This window comes from Pezoporus flaviventris, unplaced genomic scaffold (assembly GCF_033815535.1).
Source record: "Pezoporus flaviventris isolate CSIRO_AGI_PZ_B2104156 unplaced genomic scaffold, CSIRO_AGI_Pfla_v1 ptg000002l, whole genome shotgun sequence".
Classification (NCBI taxonomy): Eukaryota; Metazoa; Chordata; class Aves; order Psittaciformes; family Psittacidae; genus Pezoporus; species Pezoporus flaviventris.
In genome coordinates this window covers 21,469,128-21,487,987 of record NW_026892550.1, presented here as the reverse complement: position 1 = coordinate 21,487,987, position 18,860 = coordinate 21,469,128, and the positions used below count along the sequence as shown (strand labels likewise).

Genomic DNA, 18,860 nt, shown 5'->3' with positions numbered 1-18,860 from the left:
TGCCTACCCATGTTTTCTGTTCACTTCTCTTTGCTAAGATGGCTCTACCCTACAGAAGAATGAACACCGAGTTTTGTGTTTCACAGTAAGCACAGCTGAAGGACTAACACTTCCTCTCATGCACATTCTACCACCAGAAGTCATTTCCCCATCAGAAGAGGGGAGCCATTCAGCCCAGCAGTCCCTCACCCCAAGGGTGCCACTCGACCTCCCCTGGGAGCCCAGGCCATGCTAGAGCTGCCCGAGGCCACTGGCAATGTTTCCACTGGGGCTCGGACTTGCTCCCCAACACTGCACCAACCCCACCACCACCAACCACTAGGGACAAGGGCAGCTGGGGACCCTTCCAGTGGCTCTTGGTGGCCTCTCCCACTAAGAAGCAGCAAGACCAGCCACCTCTCCAGCCCTCAGGACACAAAAAAGCCCAAAGCGAGGGTAATGTGGCATAAAACCCCCAAAGTGACATATGGGGAAAGCGTGCACCGGGACACAGTCCACCCCGAGAGCGGCGAGCACCCAAGAAGCGCTCCCTTCCCTTCCCTTCCCTTCGTCTGAGGGAAGCCTCCTCGGCGCGGCCGCCCCAGTCCCAGCCCCGAAGCTAGGCCGCGCAGACCCCAGTCGGGCCCGGGGACCCTGCGGCCCCTCAACAGCCCGTGAGGTGGCGGGGCAGGGCCGGGCCTGCGCGGCCAGCGGCAGCGCCTGAGGTGTCCCGCGCCCATTGGCCGGCATTGCGGCGGGGCGGGGCGGGCCGGGCCGGGGAGGGGAGGCGGTGGGGCGGGTGGGCTCCGCGCCAACCTCCTCCGCCCCCGGGGAAAGAGTGGGGCGGAACCGGTCTTGCTCGGCGTCCCCGGGATGAAACAGCTGCCTCGGCCCCGCGGGGGCCCTTTAAATAGCTGCTGCTGCCGCTGCTGCTCCACTCGTAGCGGACCGTTGTCCTGAGCTCGCTGAGCATCCTCACCGCAGTCTCCCGCCAGATCCGCGGTGGCGGGGCAGAACCGCTCCCGCCCACTGTAAGTGTCTGGGCTGCAGCTCCGGTGCCGCCCGCGGGTCCCCGCTCTGCCTTCACCGGGGGTTCCCGGGGCGGTGGCGGCCTTTTCCTCCAGTGGCCGCCTCCTCCTCAGCGCGGGACCGGGTTGCGGCCGGCTGGAGCCTTTTGCTGGGTTCCCGAGATGGAGCCGGCGGGGGTCGGCCCCCGCCCGAGCCGCCTGGGAAGAGAGTGGGGTCGGCTGCTGCCTGTTTCTTTCACGAAGGAGGAGGCCGGAGCTGCGGTCTCCGCGCTGGCGGCGCCTCTCTCAGCTGAGGGGCTCCGGGGACGGACCGGGATCTAGGCCTGGTCCGGGGGTCCCGGCTTGGCGCGGCTCTGCCCGCAACGGGGCACGCCGCTCCCCCACCCTGCGGCCTCGGCTTGTGCCTGGAGCTATCGCGGCATCGGTAACTGCCCGGCCCGAGGGGCGGTATTTGTGTTAGCAGGCTTCACAGCGACCGCAGAAAACGCTTCCTCAACGGTTTGTGTGTGCCAGCCCCCCTGGAGCGGGGCAGGCTCTGAAGCCTTCCCGGGTGGGAGAGAGTAACTGCAGCCCATATCAAGAGATCAGCTGCGAGGAAGTGTTTCTCCCCGTGCCAGCACAATAAAATCGCCAATCATTAATTACCTGTTAATTCCTTGAATTTTTGGCCAGTATTTTCAAATCCTGATTCTCTTTTTTTTCCCCTCCTTCTCTTAATAGAGTAATCATGTTCGACATTAAGAAGATTTGCTGCATTGGGGCTGGCTATGTTGGTGGCCCAACCTGTAGTGTGATTGCACAGATGTGCCCCAATATCAAAGTTACTGTTGTGGATGTCAATGAGGCCAGAATCAATGCCTGGAATTCGGATACGCTCCCCATCTATGAGGTAAACTTCCCTCACTGTTATCTCTTCTTCCATCCAGTGTTGCATTTGCTTCCCTCTTCCCACCGCATGGCATTTCTACATGGCCCACCTCTGAATCTTTATAAGTATAGCACAGTGATGTCCTTCAAAAAGATTATTCTGGAACATTTGCTTGTTGCTACTGCTCACTAAATCAGATTTTGAAAATATCTTAATATGTCTGGTGCAGGCAGGTATTTAAGGATTATATATGAGGAGCCTACTAAGGAAAAATGTGTATACAGTGAACTGTGCTAAATCACACTGACTTTCTTTCAGAACCCAGTTTAGTCATAGCCTAGTTCTCTTACTTAGTTTCAGATGTTATTTGCTGTGTTGTAGCACTATATGAATGTGTAATGCTGAGTGGTGAGCTTTATTCCAATCCTGAATACTGCCAAAAGCCAATTGGTGCTGCCCATCTTAACCCTATTATAAGATGGGAACAGTCATGTTCCTGATTCACTTGTGCTGTAAAACCTTCCATCTGGTCCTGGAAGACTAGGCCAGGTAAAGATTACTTTAAGTTTATCACAGTGTCACTCCTTCATTACAGAATTACGTCAATAAAGCATTTAAAATAGATTTTCCTTCTTCAGAACTTGGTTTTTTACTCCTTTTCACACCTAAAGAATAGGTCTCTTTCTTTCCTTAAATCTTTCATGAGATGCACAAAAGATTTCATTTATACATTTGAGCTCTTTTCTTTAACAGGAGGGAAAGCTTACCTTCACTTGGCTCCAAAAGACAAGGCATATTGCCTTGTACTTGGTTACTTTTTTGCTATAAGAAGTCTTTTAATTCCTGTCTGTGCTGTAACTCTAATGCAGTCTTTCTCTCTTCAAATAAAACCTGTGACTCTTTAAGTGAAGATGAATAGGCCTCCTTTGTCATTCATATTCAAAAGAAAATGTGTATAATGCTCAGATTAGCAGATGAGACATCAATAAAGATCATGAAAGCAAGTACATTGTTTTCTATAAATACTTAGACTGAATGAGTTAAGGTAGAGCTAGTCTTGGCATGTAAAAAAAAAAAGGCCAACAAGAAAAACCCACCTCACAACATCTGCTTCCTGGAATAGTGTCCTTTGCTTGCAAAGAATGTACAAAAACTGCCAAGAATTAGTTCAGGCAGTTATAAAATTGAGTCATTGCACAGTGAGGTTTGGGGAGGGGGGGGGGGGGGATATTTGTATTTTCTTTTTTTCTTTCCAGTGTTAGAAATTGTCTAATGGACTGCTTTTCTATTTACATCCCAGTAACACAATGGTTGTTACAACCCATCAAATGTTATGTGTTATTCTGCCTGTGCTGACCTTTATTTTCCTTTTAAGTAGGCATTTGATATAAATGAGACAGCAAAAATTACTTGCACAAAAAAGCTTCTGCTTTGTTTTCCTCTTTCCAGTGAACCTTTGCCTTTCTGGCACTCGCTCAGATCTCTCATGTCATGATAAGCTACTCTCAAGGTGGAGATTTGATTGCCATGTTAGAGTGTATGACTTCATTTTTCAAACAAAACTAAAGGCTTCTTTTATCTATGACAACTATATCTTCATTAAATAATGTTGTAGACGATTCTAACACAGAGGATTGATCATGTACACATGGACTCCTGCTCCTCTTGTCTGAGTGGTGGCCTTAAGAGAAGGGGAATTGTTATAGTACAGCATGTGTCACTGCAAAGAATCTCATCAAATCGTACCTGTGATTCTTCCACACTGCGGGTGTGGTATCATGATAAGTTCAATTTGGTTCAAAGATATGTGGCTGCCAGGGGTGGTCATTTCCTATGTGTCTCCACTGCCTGCCTTTCAGTGGATCTGGGCTTGCTAATTTGGTGGCAGACCTCTTTATGGGTTTTTCATTAAATCAGTTTTAGATCTGATGTTGGGAAGATCATGGAATGTGTAGCTGAGAGAAAAAGAGTGTTGGAACCATCAATTTTCTTTGCAGCCTAAGGAATATTGTAAGACTTCTTGAGTTTAAACATTACAGGTATTTCTTTAATTGCTGCTCATGCTAATAGAATTGAGCATGGGAATAACTGAAGTCTAAAATCTAGTTGTGCAAGTAAAAATTCAGTGTGATGGAAAGCTTTTCAAGATGGTGTTTTGAGTATTTTGAATACGAAAGGGTTTTATCTATTTCACTGTGCAAATCTACAGAAACTTTACATCTGGCAGGCTGAAAACATGCCATTCTGAGGGGAAGTAAAAAGTCCTTCTGTATCGGAAATGTCAGTTTGGGCATGTGGTTTACTGTTCTTCTACCTGCATTAATCTTGACTGCCTTTTTTTTTTTCCAGCCAGGGTTAAAAGAAGTGGTAGAATCCTGTCGAGGAAGAAACCTCTTCTTTTCCACCAGTATTGATGATGCCATTAGAGAAGCTGATCTTGTATTTATTTCTGTAAGTTGAGGGGGAGAAGGTGGTTGTGTGTGGTGTGGTTGTCTTTTTTGTTCGGTGATTGTTTTTTTTTGTTTGTTTTTCTCTTATCAAATCATTGTTTCTATTACATTAGGAAGAGGCCTTTGTTTCGTCATGTAGATTCAGTTAGAAATGTATTGTGTCGCAGTTTTCTCCTTGTCTTTTTGGGTACTGTGGGAAAAGTGTTAAGTAAGCTTATTTTCTTTTTGTGTTTTTTATAGCCAGTAGAACATCTAACAAAGAAACAGGCTCTAAATCAAAATGAAAATGTCGATAACTAGTTTGGTTAGATGTCTGGGGTCTTAGGGTAGAATATAGTGCGTATCTGTCTTTGCAGTGTACTACTGAAATCTATGGGACTTTCGTAATGATGTGGTTCCCAGATAGGGATGTAAAGTCATCCTGATTATTTGGTTACAAAGACAACTTATTTCTAGAAGCTTTAAAGAAAAAAAAAGGGGGGGGGGGGCTGGCTGGCTTTATAATATTTTCTAGCTTTAATATTTCTAAGCTGCTGATACCACTTAGAGGATCCAGTCAAACATAAATAGTGTAATGTTTTGTAATCTAGACAGCTGTTCCTAATGCAGAATGCAAAAGGACTGCTTGCTATTCATCTTGGTAGGCCACAGTTCATTTTTTTTTTTGTTACTTCAGTCATCTTATCTTGAGAGCCCCTCTTTGTTAGGGCACCTCAGTACAGAGCTCTTTCTGATAGTAATTTTCTCCATTCATTAAGTCTAAAATGAATGCTACTTTTCTGGAGGATTGCCACTAATACAGCCCATATATTGCCACCTGTCCTTGGCTTAAAGCATGCTGTTGTGTTTTGCATGTTGTTGCCATTTCTTTCAGTTTGTAATAAAAAGGACCCTCTGTCTTAATTTAAGTGATGTGTTTTCCCTCATGTTGCCTTTTCTGTTTACCTCAGCATAGCAATTTTCAGCAGCTCTACACTTAGTTTAAACCCACTTAGCAATGAAACCTATAACTACTTCACTAGCTGCAAGATTGTGTATCATACTCCTAACATGGGACAGGAAACAAAAGGTGTCTGGCACTAATCATGAAAAAATTACTGGTGTTTCTAGAATAAGTTTCACTGAAGCCTATGAAGCTTCTATGAATTGCTCTTGTTTAAACTCTATTTGAATAGAGGCCAGTGAGCTTGCTTTACATGACAAAATGGGTGATGGAGAAAGCCAATAGCTGTTCATCTGGATAAAGATTATGGGCTCGAAGCAAGCTGGACTCAGGGAAGGAAAATGTCTTTTTCATTATAACAATTGCACCTATTGTGTAAAATTTCTTCCCTCTCCATGTATTTGTAATTAGGTTAACACTCCAACAAAGACCTATGGCATGGGAAAAGGCCGAGCAGCTGATCTGAAATACATTGAAGCTTGTGCTAGACGAATTGTGCAAAATTCAAATGGCTATAAAATTGTCACTGAGAAAAGCACAGTTCCAGTACGTGCTGCAGAGAGCATTCGTAGAATATTTGATGCTAATACTAAGCCTAACTTAGATTTGCAGGTAAGTGTAATCTTTGAGTTTTATATTTAAAGGCTGGTTGTTGCTTTTGGCTGTTACCTGTTCTTTCTGTGCTCTAGGTGCTGTCTAACCCAGAGTTCCTTGCAGAAGGAACAGCCATCAAGGACCTGAAGAACCCAGATAGAGTGCTTATCGGTGGAGATGATTCTCCAGAGGGACAGAAAGCTGTCCGTGCTCTTTGTGCTGTTTATGAGCACTGGGTGCCCAAAGAAAAAATTCTCACAACCAATACGTGGTCATCGGAGCTTTCTAAACTGGTTAGTGTTACTTACCACTGCTGTCTGCAATGAGCAATGGGTGTAAGTGAGACAAAGAAGACTCAGAGTGAGACTTAAGTTCACTGATGCTGAGTGATGCAGCTAGAAAAGACAAACATAGTTGGGAGGACCCAGTATGTATGTCAAAGGATATTCATCTTTTCCAGTTGTTTCAGCTGAGCTAACAGATGATATAAACTTTCCCTGAAATCCTTTTCTCACTTTTATTGCTATGTTATTTATTACTAAGAGTAAACTTTCAGTGCTCTGGAAACAGGTTACCATCATGAAAACAGGTTGAACTCTGCAAGTTAAAAACTACGTTATTTTGCTTGGGTGCCATTAACTGGCATTTATGTATCAAAGTGCTTATGTTACCATTTTTGTATCTCAGCAGAGTTACAGAGTTAAAGTAATTCTTCCAGTAGTAACTCGCTTAGGTCCGTGGGCATCTTGATTTCTCAAAAAACCTAAGTTCTCCTCGTTATGTGTTTTATCTACAGGCAGCTAATGCTTTCCTTGCCCAAAGAATCAGCAGCATTAACTCAATCAGTGCTCTGTGTGAAGCAACAGGAGCAGATGTTGAAGAAGTAGCAAGAGCTATTGGAACAGACCAAAGAATTGGAAATAAGTTTCTCAAAGCCAGTGTTGGTAAATGAAAAATCTGGGGGTTGGGATTTTTTCCCTTCTGGACTTCTGTTTAACAGTGTAATAAGTCTACTAGAAGTGTTTTGAAGCAAGTGATCTGATACTCTAAAATCTTCTACAGAATGAAACTATTGCTGCAGAGTACTAGCATAAATCAGTTTTGCTGGTAGTATGTCTAGGACTGAGGTTGCTCTAGAAGCTGGCAGTCTGAAAGCTGAGAGTTCAGAGTGTATGGTTTATCCTGCCTGAGACTCTGGAAAAAAAAGCCACAATTTTATTTTTCTTGAGCATCGCTGATGATAGTGCTCTCCAAAATGTCTTCCTGATTGTAACTGCTGCAGTCTTGTTCAGGAGTTGATGCCAGTGGCCTGAGGAAGAGGGTGCCTCTAGGTCAGAGTGTGTGATGGCAACTCCTAATTTGTAGAATGAATTCAATTGTTCAAATATACTAGAGGGTAAGATGTGATGAAGTTGTGATACATCAAACTTGCAAACTTATAGAATAAGACTAAAGCATGTCTATATGGCTACAGTCTACATGTTAAAAAGAATGTATGACTTTAACCTTATTAAATATAACCTCTCATAGAGCCTATGCAAGAGTGAAAAGCAGATAACAAAAAATTACCAAAATTCCTATTAGGTTAGTATAATTTCTTTTACAACATGTTGCATCTGAGACTCTGCTGAGCAAAGTAAGGGGTCAAAGATCCCACTGTTAATTGTCTCAGTTCTCCCCTGGCTATAGTGATCTTTGTTTCTTGCCAGTGATTAGCTATCCATTTGGTGATGAGGGAGGAAAGAACTCTGATTAACATACTTGTTCTGAGAAATGTTAATCTAAATCTCTAAGTGGAGGGAGAGCAAAAACTTAGGAGCTTGTCTACCCACTTGTAATAACAAAAAACCTAGGGGCTACCGTATGTTTCCATGAGACTGGGTTAAAACTTCCATTGATCTCAGTGCGTCCTGAAACAGATTTTAAGGCTTCTGTAACTGACTACATAAGTCTGGGAGCTGGATTTTGAGAGATACATAAGTTTTCATTTGCTAGAAGCAAAATACTTGGGGGAAAAACATAATGGTGACTATTTCTGACTGCAAAAAAAATTACTTGATTCCAGTGGCTGGTTTACAGTAGTACCTTAGTCACCTGTCAAATAACCATTTTCTCTTTCAGGGTTTGGAGGTAGCTGTTTTCAGAAGGACGTCTTGAATTTAGTATACCTCTGTGAGGCACTGAACTTACCTGAAGTAGCCCGCTACTGGCAACAGGTACAAGTTCTTCACCAATTTTTTGAGGGAGTTGTATTTCTTAAGCTTTCAGGTATCAAGCATTGAGCTTTTGAGCGTTGTTCACATGTAATCTGTGTTTCAGCTTTAAGGAATAGATATTGATCATCTCTACATTTTAGGGCCCTCAGCCTAACACTAGCATTTGATACTTGTTTGTGGGTTTTTGTTTATGAATTAAATTATCTGTATCAAATGGATTGGGAAGTTGTCTAGAAGTAGCAGTAGAAAATGTGAACCACAGGTATGCCTGGAGTCCAGTATTTCTCTTGTGCTTGGTTATTTCCATCTACTTTGAGTTCAAAGCTTCTCTTTTCCTCAGGGTCTACTTTTACAATGCCTTTTCTGAAACAGCTTGGCAGTATTTTATAAATGAACATGGTTGCTGCTGCTCCCTGGTTAATGTTAAGAATGGTTGGGAAGATGGGGATGGTCTCAGGCCTAGCACCAATGCAGCAATTCCAGGATGACCAGCCTGTACTAGCAAGTGCTTCCCTACTAACTGGTGAAAGGACCTCACCCCTCTCCCCAGTACTGACTGAAGAGGCAGCTTTGACATGTGTGGCATGGTCAAAAGAACAGCTTTATTTTCCCGATTTAGGCTATGGTGATTAAGGCTGCCTAGCAGATGCCCCCAAAATACCCAGCACATGATTTGCCTACCTTATTAGCAGCTTTTCCTTTTTTTTTTTAATATTCCTTTTGACTAGCATTTCCCCCTTACCTTTTCTCCATCCCAGTCTGGTGTCAAATAAATAACCTGCCAATATTAATTACTACTTCATCTTTGGTTCAGTTGTGCCACATCAATGCTTAAATCTAGTATTTCTTATACTATTACCTGGGTCATCATGGCCATGTGGTACTGTTGAAGGGGTTACTTAAGCTCTGTTGGCTTTGCAAAGTTCTATTTCCCAGAAGGTCTTTAATATTCCCTTCCAATTGTCTGAAGCTTGGTTTGATCTCACTCGTAATTTCCCTTAACTGCTTGTAGAACTCTGAGAGTTCTATCTGTGACTTGTCAGCTTCTTGCATTATCTGTGATGTAGAAAGCCACTGGGCATCCTGTTCAGATAGTTTGACCTCCAGCCAGGGGCTAGTCAGCAGTTTAGTTACTTGCTTGCAACAATTAATTCTTTCATGAATTGCTTGGAACAAGAAAGACATGTTTTATGCTGTCTGCCTTTAAAGAGGTGCAGGTTGACATCTTAAAAACATACCTCATTAAGACATCTACTCCATGGGGGAGAGGCTTTCAATCCTGTCAGGAAAGAGGCTAATGTACTTTGTGGACCTTGTGTGGATTAAAAAGGCTAAAAACATTTTCACAGTCACTATGTGTGACACATAAGGAAGTCTACGTCTGGCAATGGGATATCCATGTGACACCAAGTACTCTTAACACTGAAATTGCTTTCCATGATTCTGCCTGGAATACAGTAACATATAGATTTAAAAAACAAGCAATCTGAAAAAATCCCTAGCCTTTGCACTACATTATGCACACATGCTATCATGCATTAGCATATATAGTCACTGATTAAAATAGGATTTGGTAAATTAACTGTAGATTTATCTTTGGCTTACTTATGACACTGAGTAAATACTTAGCTTTCTCTTTTAAGCCTATATTAAACTTGTGTAGGTAGCTTGGCTTGATTGTTAATAGAATCTGTCTATAGTTTGAAATTGCTTCCTTCTATACTATCATGTTTGATGTAATTTCAGGTAATAGACATGAATGACTATCAGAGAAGAAGATTTGCTTCCCGCATTATTGACAGCTTGTTCAATACTGTTGCTGATAAGAAGATAGCTATTTTAGGGTTTGCATTCAAAAAGGATACTGGGGACACAAGGTAAGAAAGCAAATTTTGTTCATTAATGTGGTTTCCCTCCACTTGTCACTAGCTACACAGTTAACTCCCCCAGCTGAATTGCATTAATAAAACCAGATCAGATATGGGACCCTTAAACTGTTGTGACCGAGTTGATTTGTAGTAAGTATTAGTGTTTCTCAGCTGGGTGAGACAATTGATTCTTGACCTCTAGAGCATACTTGAATGGCTCAGAATCTAGAGCAGATAACTGTAGTCCTTATTAACCTGTGTAAGCAAAGATAGATTTTTTTTTTTTTCCTGACAGAGCCCTTCCATGCTCCACAGAAAAGAATGCAAATGTTTTTGCAAGCTGTTCTAAATTACTGTATGAAGCCAAAGTTTCAGCTTTGTTTCCCAAAGGTGGTTACTTCTGTTTTCCCGCAAAGCTCAAACTTGATACAGCTGTCCAACTGCAGTTTGTGGGGAATGCTTATAAGCTTGGGGCCTTGTTAATTATGGTCAAAAGGTGTCCTGAAGCTTAGTATCTCCCTGGCATGATTCAGCAAGATAGATGTAAACTTGTTTTTTGTATTGCTCTCCTTGATGTCCCTCAAGACATCAAGTTTACTGCTGGCATGGATTACCACTATGATTTTTAATATAAAACTGGTATAAAAGCTCTGGCATTGAATAATATATCATGATACTTGAAGACTTTAATTGCTTACAACATGCCACCTGGTTCTTTGATTCACTTCCCTAGGGAGTCATCCAGTATCTATATTAGCAAGTATTTAATGGATGAAGGAGCAAAGCTCCATATCTATGATCCTAAAGTACCTAAGGAACAAATAATCTTGGATCTCTCACATCTGGGTGTCTCAGAAGATAACCAAGGTAAGAATGCTCATGTAAAGCTTATTTTCTTCCTTCCCACCCTACTCTCCAAACACACAAGTCAGGTTAAATACTGTAAACTTATCTTCAGATTTTCACCATGATGATGGTTACACTTACTAAAGATTGTTATAGGTCAGAGGGTTACTGTAACTCTTCCTCCTTTCCCCATAGCTTCTATAGCTAAATACTAATTATGTACTATTGTGATTTTTTTTTTTCTTTCGATAGCCACTTGAACACATGCAAAGAATTTTCTTTGCCTAATTGAAAGGAAGAGAGAGAATGTCCATAAGTAGAAGAGAATAATGTTGTTCTGTCAGCTCCTTTTGTGTCCCGAGTCCTACCTGCTACTGCTGTCCTGGGTTCAGCAGTACCAGTAACTTGCCATAGTTCTTGCTTTCATATATAAAGTACAAATAAAGAAATAATTCTGGAATTCACTGTAGAGCATTCTTCCCCTGTATTGCTTCCAAATTTGTTTCCTTAAATTCAAGAAGACTTTAAGGTAATCATCTGTAACTAGAAATTTCTTGGAGAGACGTAGGGGGTATTTGAGATTTTTTTGTTCCATTTTCATATTGGAGAGGGGGAGAATAGAGATGATGAATGGGGGAGAAGGATGGATCAGATGTGAAGAGAATGGTGGAAAATGAACTGTGATGGAGTGAAAGGTGTTATGTTTTTTGACATGCCTTTGAGTTAGAGGGGGAACTGCTGAGGCAGTCAGGATGAAGGCAGCTGCTAGTAAGCCATGTGTATCTTTTGTAGCGTGAATGGAGTTAAATACAAACTGTTATGTGCTGTGTTGTAGAGGCAGTGACCTTTGTGAGAGTTGGTATGTGAACACTCCATAGTAACTTCTAATTCTAGAGATGCTCTTGACTGTTTAAAACAAATTTGAATGCTTAACTTCAAACACTTAAGTGCTCTGACTGTTCAGATGCTGGGTACAAGCTGCTTTCACTCAAGTAAGGGAAATCAAAGTGATAAAGATCTTGATAGTAAACATCTCTAGGTAAGTGACTTGAAAGTTGGGGTTTGTGTAGGGCAGGAAGAAGACTTGTTTGCCAGTAGTGCAGCAGATTGATGGTAAGTATGTGTGCAGAACAGGACTTTTATTTTTCCTTCTGTTACAGTGTCTCGGTTGGTCACTATCAGTAAAGACCCCTACGAAGCCTGTGATGGAGCTCATGCCCTTGTAATTTGCACTGAATGGGACATGTTTAAGGTAAATCTTATCTTCAATTTAAACTTAAGAAAAAAAGAGGGAGTGTTATGCTCCTGCTTTATTCTACCTGCTTTAATTGCCTTTTACAGGAGTTGGATTATGAACGTATTCATAAGAAGATGCTGAAGCCTGCATTTATCTTTGATGGTAGGAGACTTCTAGATGATCTTCACAATGAGCTACAAGTCATTGGCTTCCAGGTAATCAGCTGCATGATGCTGCTTACATTTCTGTCTGTCTGCTTTCTTCCTTCTTTTCTCTCCTTCTGCAGTGACTGAGTAGCAACTGAAAAAATCCTCTTCTAGACCTATCTATCTGTACTTCAGTCTCCTCATTAGCACTGTCTTCCTCCATTACCTTACTGTTTTCATAGATTACTGTGTTAAAATCCAAGCTGCATCAGACTAGGATGCTTATTCAGTAGTATAAGCATGCCTTAGAATCATAGAATCTGGATTTTTAGGTTGGAAAAGAGCATTAAGATTGAGTTGAACCAACATCTGAATGCTGTTCTGCCCTTTGGACTGTGGAAATCATGCAGATTGAGATAGATGTAAAAACCTGCTAAATACCATTCTTAAGTTCTAGATAACCAGCAGGATAATTGCTTCCAAAACTAACCCCTTCACTGTTTCCTCAAGTCCTGCAGTCTTTGCTGCTACCACCCATCAGAAGGGCTGAGCTTAGCATTTGCTGTGTGTTATAACCTGTGCCACACCCTGTACCTGGAAACTTATTTGAACCTCACCAGATGAAAAAGGCAACATCTAAAATTGACAGTAACAGAATAGCAGAGTATGCTTCCTTCAGAAGTAAATGGAAGCTGTAAGCACCTTTTCATTCGTCAGAAATGACATAAAGCAGGTTTACCTACAGTTGCAAGGTGTAGTGCAGGTAACATGCTTACCAGCCAGTGAGATCCTCCACTTGGACAGATTATTAAAAGAAGCTTTGGACTTTCCCTGAGTTCTGCACAAGCTGGCTGCCACTGGACTTGAAAGCCTTGTACGTGAAGATGCTTCAGCATTTCACTGACTTATCTTCAGAAGTGTTACATGGGAAGCTAGAGAGGACTGATTTAATGTCAGCCAGAAGATCAAAGCAATGGTCTGTGTTTACATCCAAGAAAGGGCCCAAAGCTTCTTAACTAAGCATTTTGCTAAGGTAATAGCAAATTATGTATCAAATTATAACCCATGTGATGTTTTTGTGAGGAGCTTTTGTGGGTCTGTGTCTTCAAAGACTTCCCAAATAAGAAGCTCTGTTTCATAGCTCTTGGGTAACTTTTATTTGAAATTCTAGTTGAATTTTTAACCAATTTGTGAGTTTGCTTTCCAGAATCGAGTTTGTCATCCAGGTTTATTATCTGGATTTTTCATCCAGAATGGCATTATGAAGACGTTCAACAATTGACCTATATTTTCTGTGTGAAATAATAAGGATTTTGTCTTAAAAGGGCAGCCCCAAAATCTAATATTCTAGGTCCCAAGTCTTTTTAACTGCCCTTGTTTAAAAACTATTGTATATACAGCCTGATGCCAATAGCAATTCCATTACATACACTCCAAATTCATGGATTTGAGCTGTTATGTTGTGGGGTTTCTTTTATTCAACCTAGAGTTTAAAAAAACTTTAAACACGCCTACCATTTCAATTATAACCTGTTTCCACAGTGAAGCTCAGTTTAGGGAATATGAATGTGAAGCTCTGTAATTATAGGTGAAGTAATTTCTGGTTTGGGAAAATCTGCTCAGATTTCAAGTAGAGAATGCAGAGTGAGCCTTGATTGCAGGGCTTGAAGCACTTCTAGCATAGACGGAATGTGACTAATACTAAAATCACCAAATCTGTGAATAACCTGCATCTCACCTAGACACAATTGGAACAAAATCTACAAGCCAGATCAGATGCGTGTTGTTTTATTCTGTGTACTCCTGAGTATTGTGATTACTTGCATAATGGCTACAGGATCCTTTATTGATGGATTCTTTATTGATGTTTTTTCTCCTGCTTAAACTATTCACTTATTTACACTGTTCATGAACAGGCTTGTATAAACTGATTTAACCAGCCAATTAAAGCTGTTATGGGCAAATACAGTACTTACACCTCACATGACTGTTTGAACAACTCTTTTCTAGAGTTAACTCAGATGTCTCTAAAATATATTCATCAAAATTCAGTGAAACTTAAAATAGCTGAAGTACTTCTTTTGGTGTTTTGCATCTGACCTGTCCTCCTTGAGAGGAAAGCCACAGATCTCCTTGCTTGCTGGGTGTCTGAACTGTTTTGTTACTTGGTGTTTTGTCCTCCACAAGCTCTGTCCATGGTGATTTACATTAGTCTGACCTAGAAATTAGGAGAACCTGTCTTGCTCTTTGAATATTGCAGTGCCTGGCTTGTGTGTGTTGGCTTTGTTACATGCTTTCTCTTGTACAGAGTTGACTGCCTTTAGCCTTTTAGAGTTGTGTTATTTCAAACACAACCCACTACATTAAGGGGGGGTTGGGAATCTATCTGAATTTACTGGATATAATTTTTTAGACAAAGGAGGCTGAACTCGCATCCTGTGAACACTCAGAAGCATTTTATGATTTCTGTTCTGATAGTCCTATGGAAGATGAGGCACATGAATTTTCAAATTAGCAAGATGCATGCAGCTTTAAATAGGCAAAGCAGGCACCTGTGGAAGGCTGTGTTTAACAAAAACCTTTTTGCAACTTCAATCCCAGAAAAACTGTCCCTGGGCACACTTTGCTTTGTGGCTTGTATTATTCTAGTGTCATGGTCCTGAATGTGATTTATAGTTTTCCTCATAGGCCAACATGCTCAGCTTAGCTTGCCACTTATGAAATGTGTTTTCCCTTTCAGATCGAAACAATCGGGAAGAAGGTGTCAGCCAAAAGAATTCCTTTTGCATCCTCATGTGAAATTCCTAAATTCAGCCTGCAGGATCCACCTGTCAAAAAGCCAAGAGTATAATGTTTGATAGGTGCTGAAGGAATTCTGTGGACCTTCTTAGTGGTAATAACTGTAAGCCTATCCTTTTTTTAAGGAAAGATATTTTCATAAATGAAACCAATTTTACACTAGAAATGGTACCTGGTACATGTGAATTCAGTCTAATTTCAAATCTCTATTTTTATAGCTTTTTTGTTACTGAAGGATGGTACAAATCTGTTTTTAATAATTAATCATCTTTTAAATGGAAAAGTTACCTTCAAACTGCAGATTTCTGCTTCCGGAAGTGTTCCTAAACTGCACTTTGAATGTTTCAAATTATATGAAAACAAAAGAAATGGTATCTTTTTACTTCAGTCTCCTTATGGAGAGTGATCAGGTAATTCTTCACCCAGTTAAATGCTTGCTCTTAACTGGCATTGAAGTAAAAAGTGCTAAATGAATCTGGCAGGATTTGGGTTGAGCCCTAAAATAGAGCTGACTGCAACAATAATACCCCTATGCAGGTTCACTTTTTTCTTAACTTTTGATTCTCTAGTTGTCTTGCCTACATTCCATGTGCAGCTACATAAATTGTTGATGTAATCAGATTCCTGGGGCAAGTCTTTCCAATACAACCCCTCTTCAGTAGAGGAGCGTTCTGCTTGTTCGAACATTCAGTTTAAGCAGGATTACCTAATTTGGTGTCAGCCCAAGCAGAAAGCAAATACTGGCTTTGAAGCTACCTGATGGCTCTTTTTTGTTCCTTTCTGCTTACATACTTCATCTGAAAGCAGCTTTCTTAATGAATTTGCAAAAACTATTCCCTGCTGTTAAATTATGAAAAATAAAAATTCAGCCCCATAAATTAGTCAGCTTGCTACCTCATTTAATTAGCAGGAATGAATACTTCCTATCTTATCTTGTTTGGGTTTTTTTTGCGTTTACTTATTATTTTATTTCTACTTGTTTTTATTATTCTCAATTGGCCAGTGAGATTAAAATACTTAAGATGACAGAGTTTGTGTTTGGCTTGTTGCATGGGGTTGTGAAATGGAGGGGAGGATGGAAGAGGATGACCATGAACAGGTTTCAGACTAGAAAGTGTAGATGTCTTAGCTGAATAATCATAGTGTTGAGATGTTGGAGAATTATCCTTTAGCTAGTCATGTAATACCTTCTGAATTTATTCAATAGATGTGCCTTCAGTTATGCTGTATCAATGGTTAAACAGAGCACAAGATCAGTGTTGTCTTCATAATGAGTACTATTAAATTATTTACCCACAGAAATGTAGTTACAATTTAAGCTTTAGGACAGATATTTGAAGATTTAAGGAGCTTGTATTATCTACTGAAATTGTTACTCAAAACAGTGTTATCTGACTGAAATTGCTGTATCTTTGAACCAGGTGCTTTCAGATTCTGCATGTTAATGGCTTCCACACAGGGACTTGCTATGCAGTGATCACTCAGCACTTTGAGCAAATATGCCTCAGGCTTTTTGTCCCATCTTTCTATGAGCACATGAGAAGCCACTCAAAGTGAGTGGGAATTGCGGGGGCTTAAAATCAAAGATGTCATCTTTCATCATGCATATCTTCCTGATTCATAAGCTGCTTTCATACAACACCTGCAGAGCAGGGACAACTCTGTGATACAGTTGTAGTATTTGTAAGCATTGCAATCCAACTGGTAGATCACCCTGTCCTTGCAGGTGGGCATCCTCCTGAACTACCTCTGCCCCTGCAGCACCTGAGAGGGGAGGCTTGTCACCTGTCCTTGCGGTACTGCCAGGTTCTGCTCAAAGGATCTCTTCTCCTGAATTGTGTTCAGGGTAGCACAGCACTGCTTCAGGGCTCATCTTAAGAGGGAGGGTGAGTAGAGGCTCCAGAAAATTGGGATGTATTTCAGAAATGCACACAGCTGCAATAGTGGTGCTTCTGAATGGGAGCTGTCCTCATGGTTTTGAAGTAGATGGATGAGCTGCTAAGCTCTTGTTTGAAACATTGCTCTTATTAGGAATGTGCAAGGCTGGTCAGTTTTCCTGAGGCATCAGGAGATGGAGGAGCTAGGCGCTATACTCCTATTCCTGCCCTGTTTCTCCTGCAGACTTAGTCAAAGCCCAGATAGTAACTCGTGGCTTAAGTTAGAAACACTCGGCAAGTTCGTGCTAGTGGGATCACTCTAACCCTTTTAGGAAAGGGGGGAGCAGCAGATCCTTTCTGAAGGGCAACTGGTACTGGCCCTTCCCTTACCTTCTCAGAGTCAGCTTATTTAGTTTCTTGGTGACTGCATTCTTTCAGTTCACCACTGGGTTTGTGGAATGAATTCAGTCTGAACAGTTGAACAGTAGAGCATGCCTTTGGGATACAGCAGTACTTACCTTGCATATGCAAGAGAACCTTACCACAGGCCGAAAGAGTGAGCTCCAGAAACTTTTGTAGCACTATAAATCATAAGCCATCCTCTTCAGGGTACAGTTGCCAGGGAAGTAAGTGGAGGTGACTTTTATGCCTGCTTTGAAGGCTTGAGTAGTGCACATAGAGATGGGGTCTAATGCTATTGAGCCTTTGTCTATAGGATCTCACAGCAGGTAATTCTTGATGAGAATTGTGTAATGGGCTCCTGTGCTCTGAAATTATTTTTTATGGGGTTCTTAATAAAATGCAATCCCACAGCAGCACTAATTTTTTTTTTCACTGTAAAAATGGGAATACAAAGCAAATCCAGCTTTAATACAAGCCTATAAATAGTATGATACAGACTGTGTTAATTAAGTCCTATCAAAGTCTTGCCAAATTGACTAATTGTAAATGCCAGGCAAGATGTACTGTTTTACTTGTGTGTCTGTGAAAGTAAAACTAGTCTGGGGCCAGGTACATGTTGCCAAGAATATTGCACATGAATAGAAGACATGCATTTTTGACCAACACTAGTATAGGAGTGGTCAGTGGTGAGATTTTTGTACTGGCCAACAAGTTTACACTTCTCTCTGTCAGCTGAAGTTCTTGTAGTGCTATAGTCTTGCCCAACAGGTAAAGTTTAAAATGAACTGTAAAATAATGCATGGAAATGAAACAGATTATCTGTCTGATTTAGGAATACTGGAGTTGGTTCTCATTACTTTTTCCATTAAAAGCTAAGAATTTCCATTACAAACTGAATTTCCATTACAAGCTGCACATCTGCAGTAGGTTGCTGCATGTTGTAGTGAGGCATAAGTACTTGACATCCTTTTAAATGAAGGGGACACCAATATTACTGATCAAGCAGGAAAAAAATTAAAACTATTCTTAAATGAACCCTGGCTTTTGATTTGACCTGAAGACTTGAAGCCACTGAAGATGCGGTTCTTTAGTTGCGTAACATTTAATTAAGCTTCATATGGTGTATTGGATTGATGCAGTGATGCTAAAAAAGGCTGTTCCTTCTTTTAAAGCACTGTGTCAAATTGAAATCATATTCCCAGAACTCAATTTGATGTTTTTCTGATTGCAAGGAAGATTAATGTTTCTTAAAATATTTTATGGCTGCTTTGTTAAACAAACTGACAGAATAATGTGATTGACGTTTTCTTTTTGTATGCCACTAAACATGAAACTTAATCGGAAACAAAAATGAGATAGTCATGAAACCTGTGCTGAATTTATAACCAGGAGTTCTGTGAGACGTTGGTGCTTTAACATGGAGTTACGGAAAAACTGAAGGGGCGATAGCAAAGGAAGATGGTTGTAAAAGCAGGATTTCTTAACTAGGAGAAGAACTTCAGGGCTTGTCCTCAAATGTTCTTTTAAACAAAGCACCCCTCTAGTTTATGAAGTCAAAATGTGGCTGCTTTCCTTAGAAACCACAGCAAAACATGCAGTTAGAAAAA

General features: G+C 41.0%; 1 protein-coding gene across 1 annotated transcript; it reads left to right on the top strand.

The window, feature by feature from the left end:
- Positions 1-795: 795 nt before the first annotated feature.
- On the top strand, positions 796-15,140 carry UGDH (UDP-glucose 6-dehydrogenase). The gene is made up of 12 exons (XM_061471246.1): positions 796-1,010; positions 1,728-1,896; positions 4,225-4,326; positions 5,680-5,880; positions 5,958-6,155; positions 6,659-6,806; positions 7,984-8,078; positions 9,825-9,955; positions 10,680-10,813; positions 11,953-12,044; positions 12,134-12,244; positions 14,916-15,140. Exons 2-12 carry the CDS (start codon positions 1,735-1,737, stop codon positions 15,024-15,026), a joined length of 1,485 nt encoding a protein of 494 aa, XP_061327230.1. The 5' UTR covers positions 796-1,010; positions 1,728-1,734; the 3' UTR covers positions 15,027-15,140.
- The last annotated feature ends 3,720 nt before the right edge of the window (positions 15,141-18,860 follow it).

Coding starts and splice junctions, on each gene's coding strand:
- UGDH (XM_061471246.1), top strand. CDS start 1,735: ATGTTCGACATTAAGAAGATTTGCTGCATTGGGGCTGGCTATGTTGGT. Junction 1,897..4,224: donor ATACGCTCCCCATCTATGAG/GTAAACTTCCCT, acceptor TTTTTTTTCCAG/CCAGGGTTAAAAGAAGTGGT. Junction 6,156..6,658: donor CATCGGAGCTTTCTAAACTG/GTTAGTGTTACT, acceptor TTTTATCTACAG/GCAGCTAATGCTTTCCTTGC.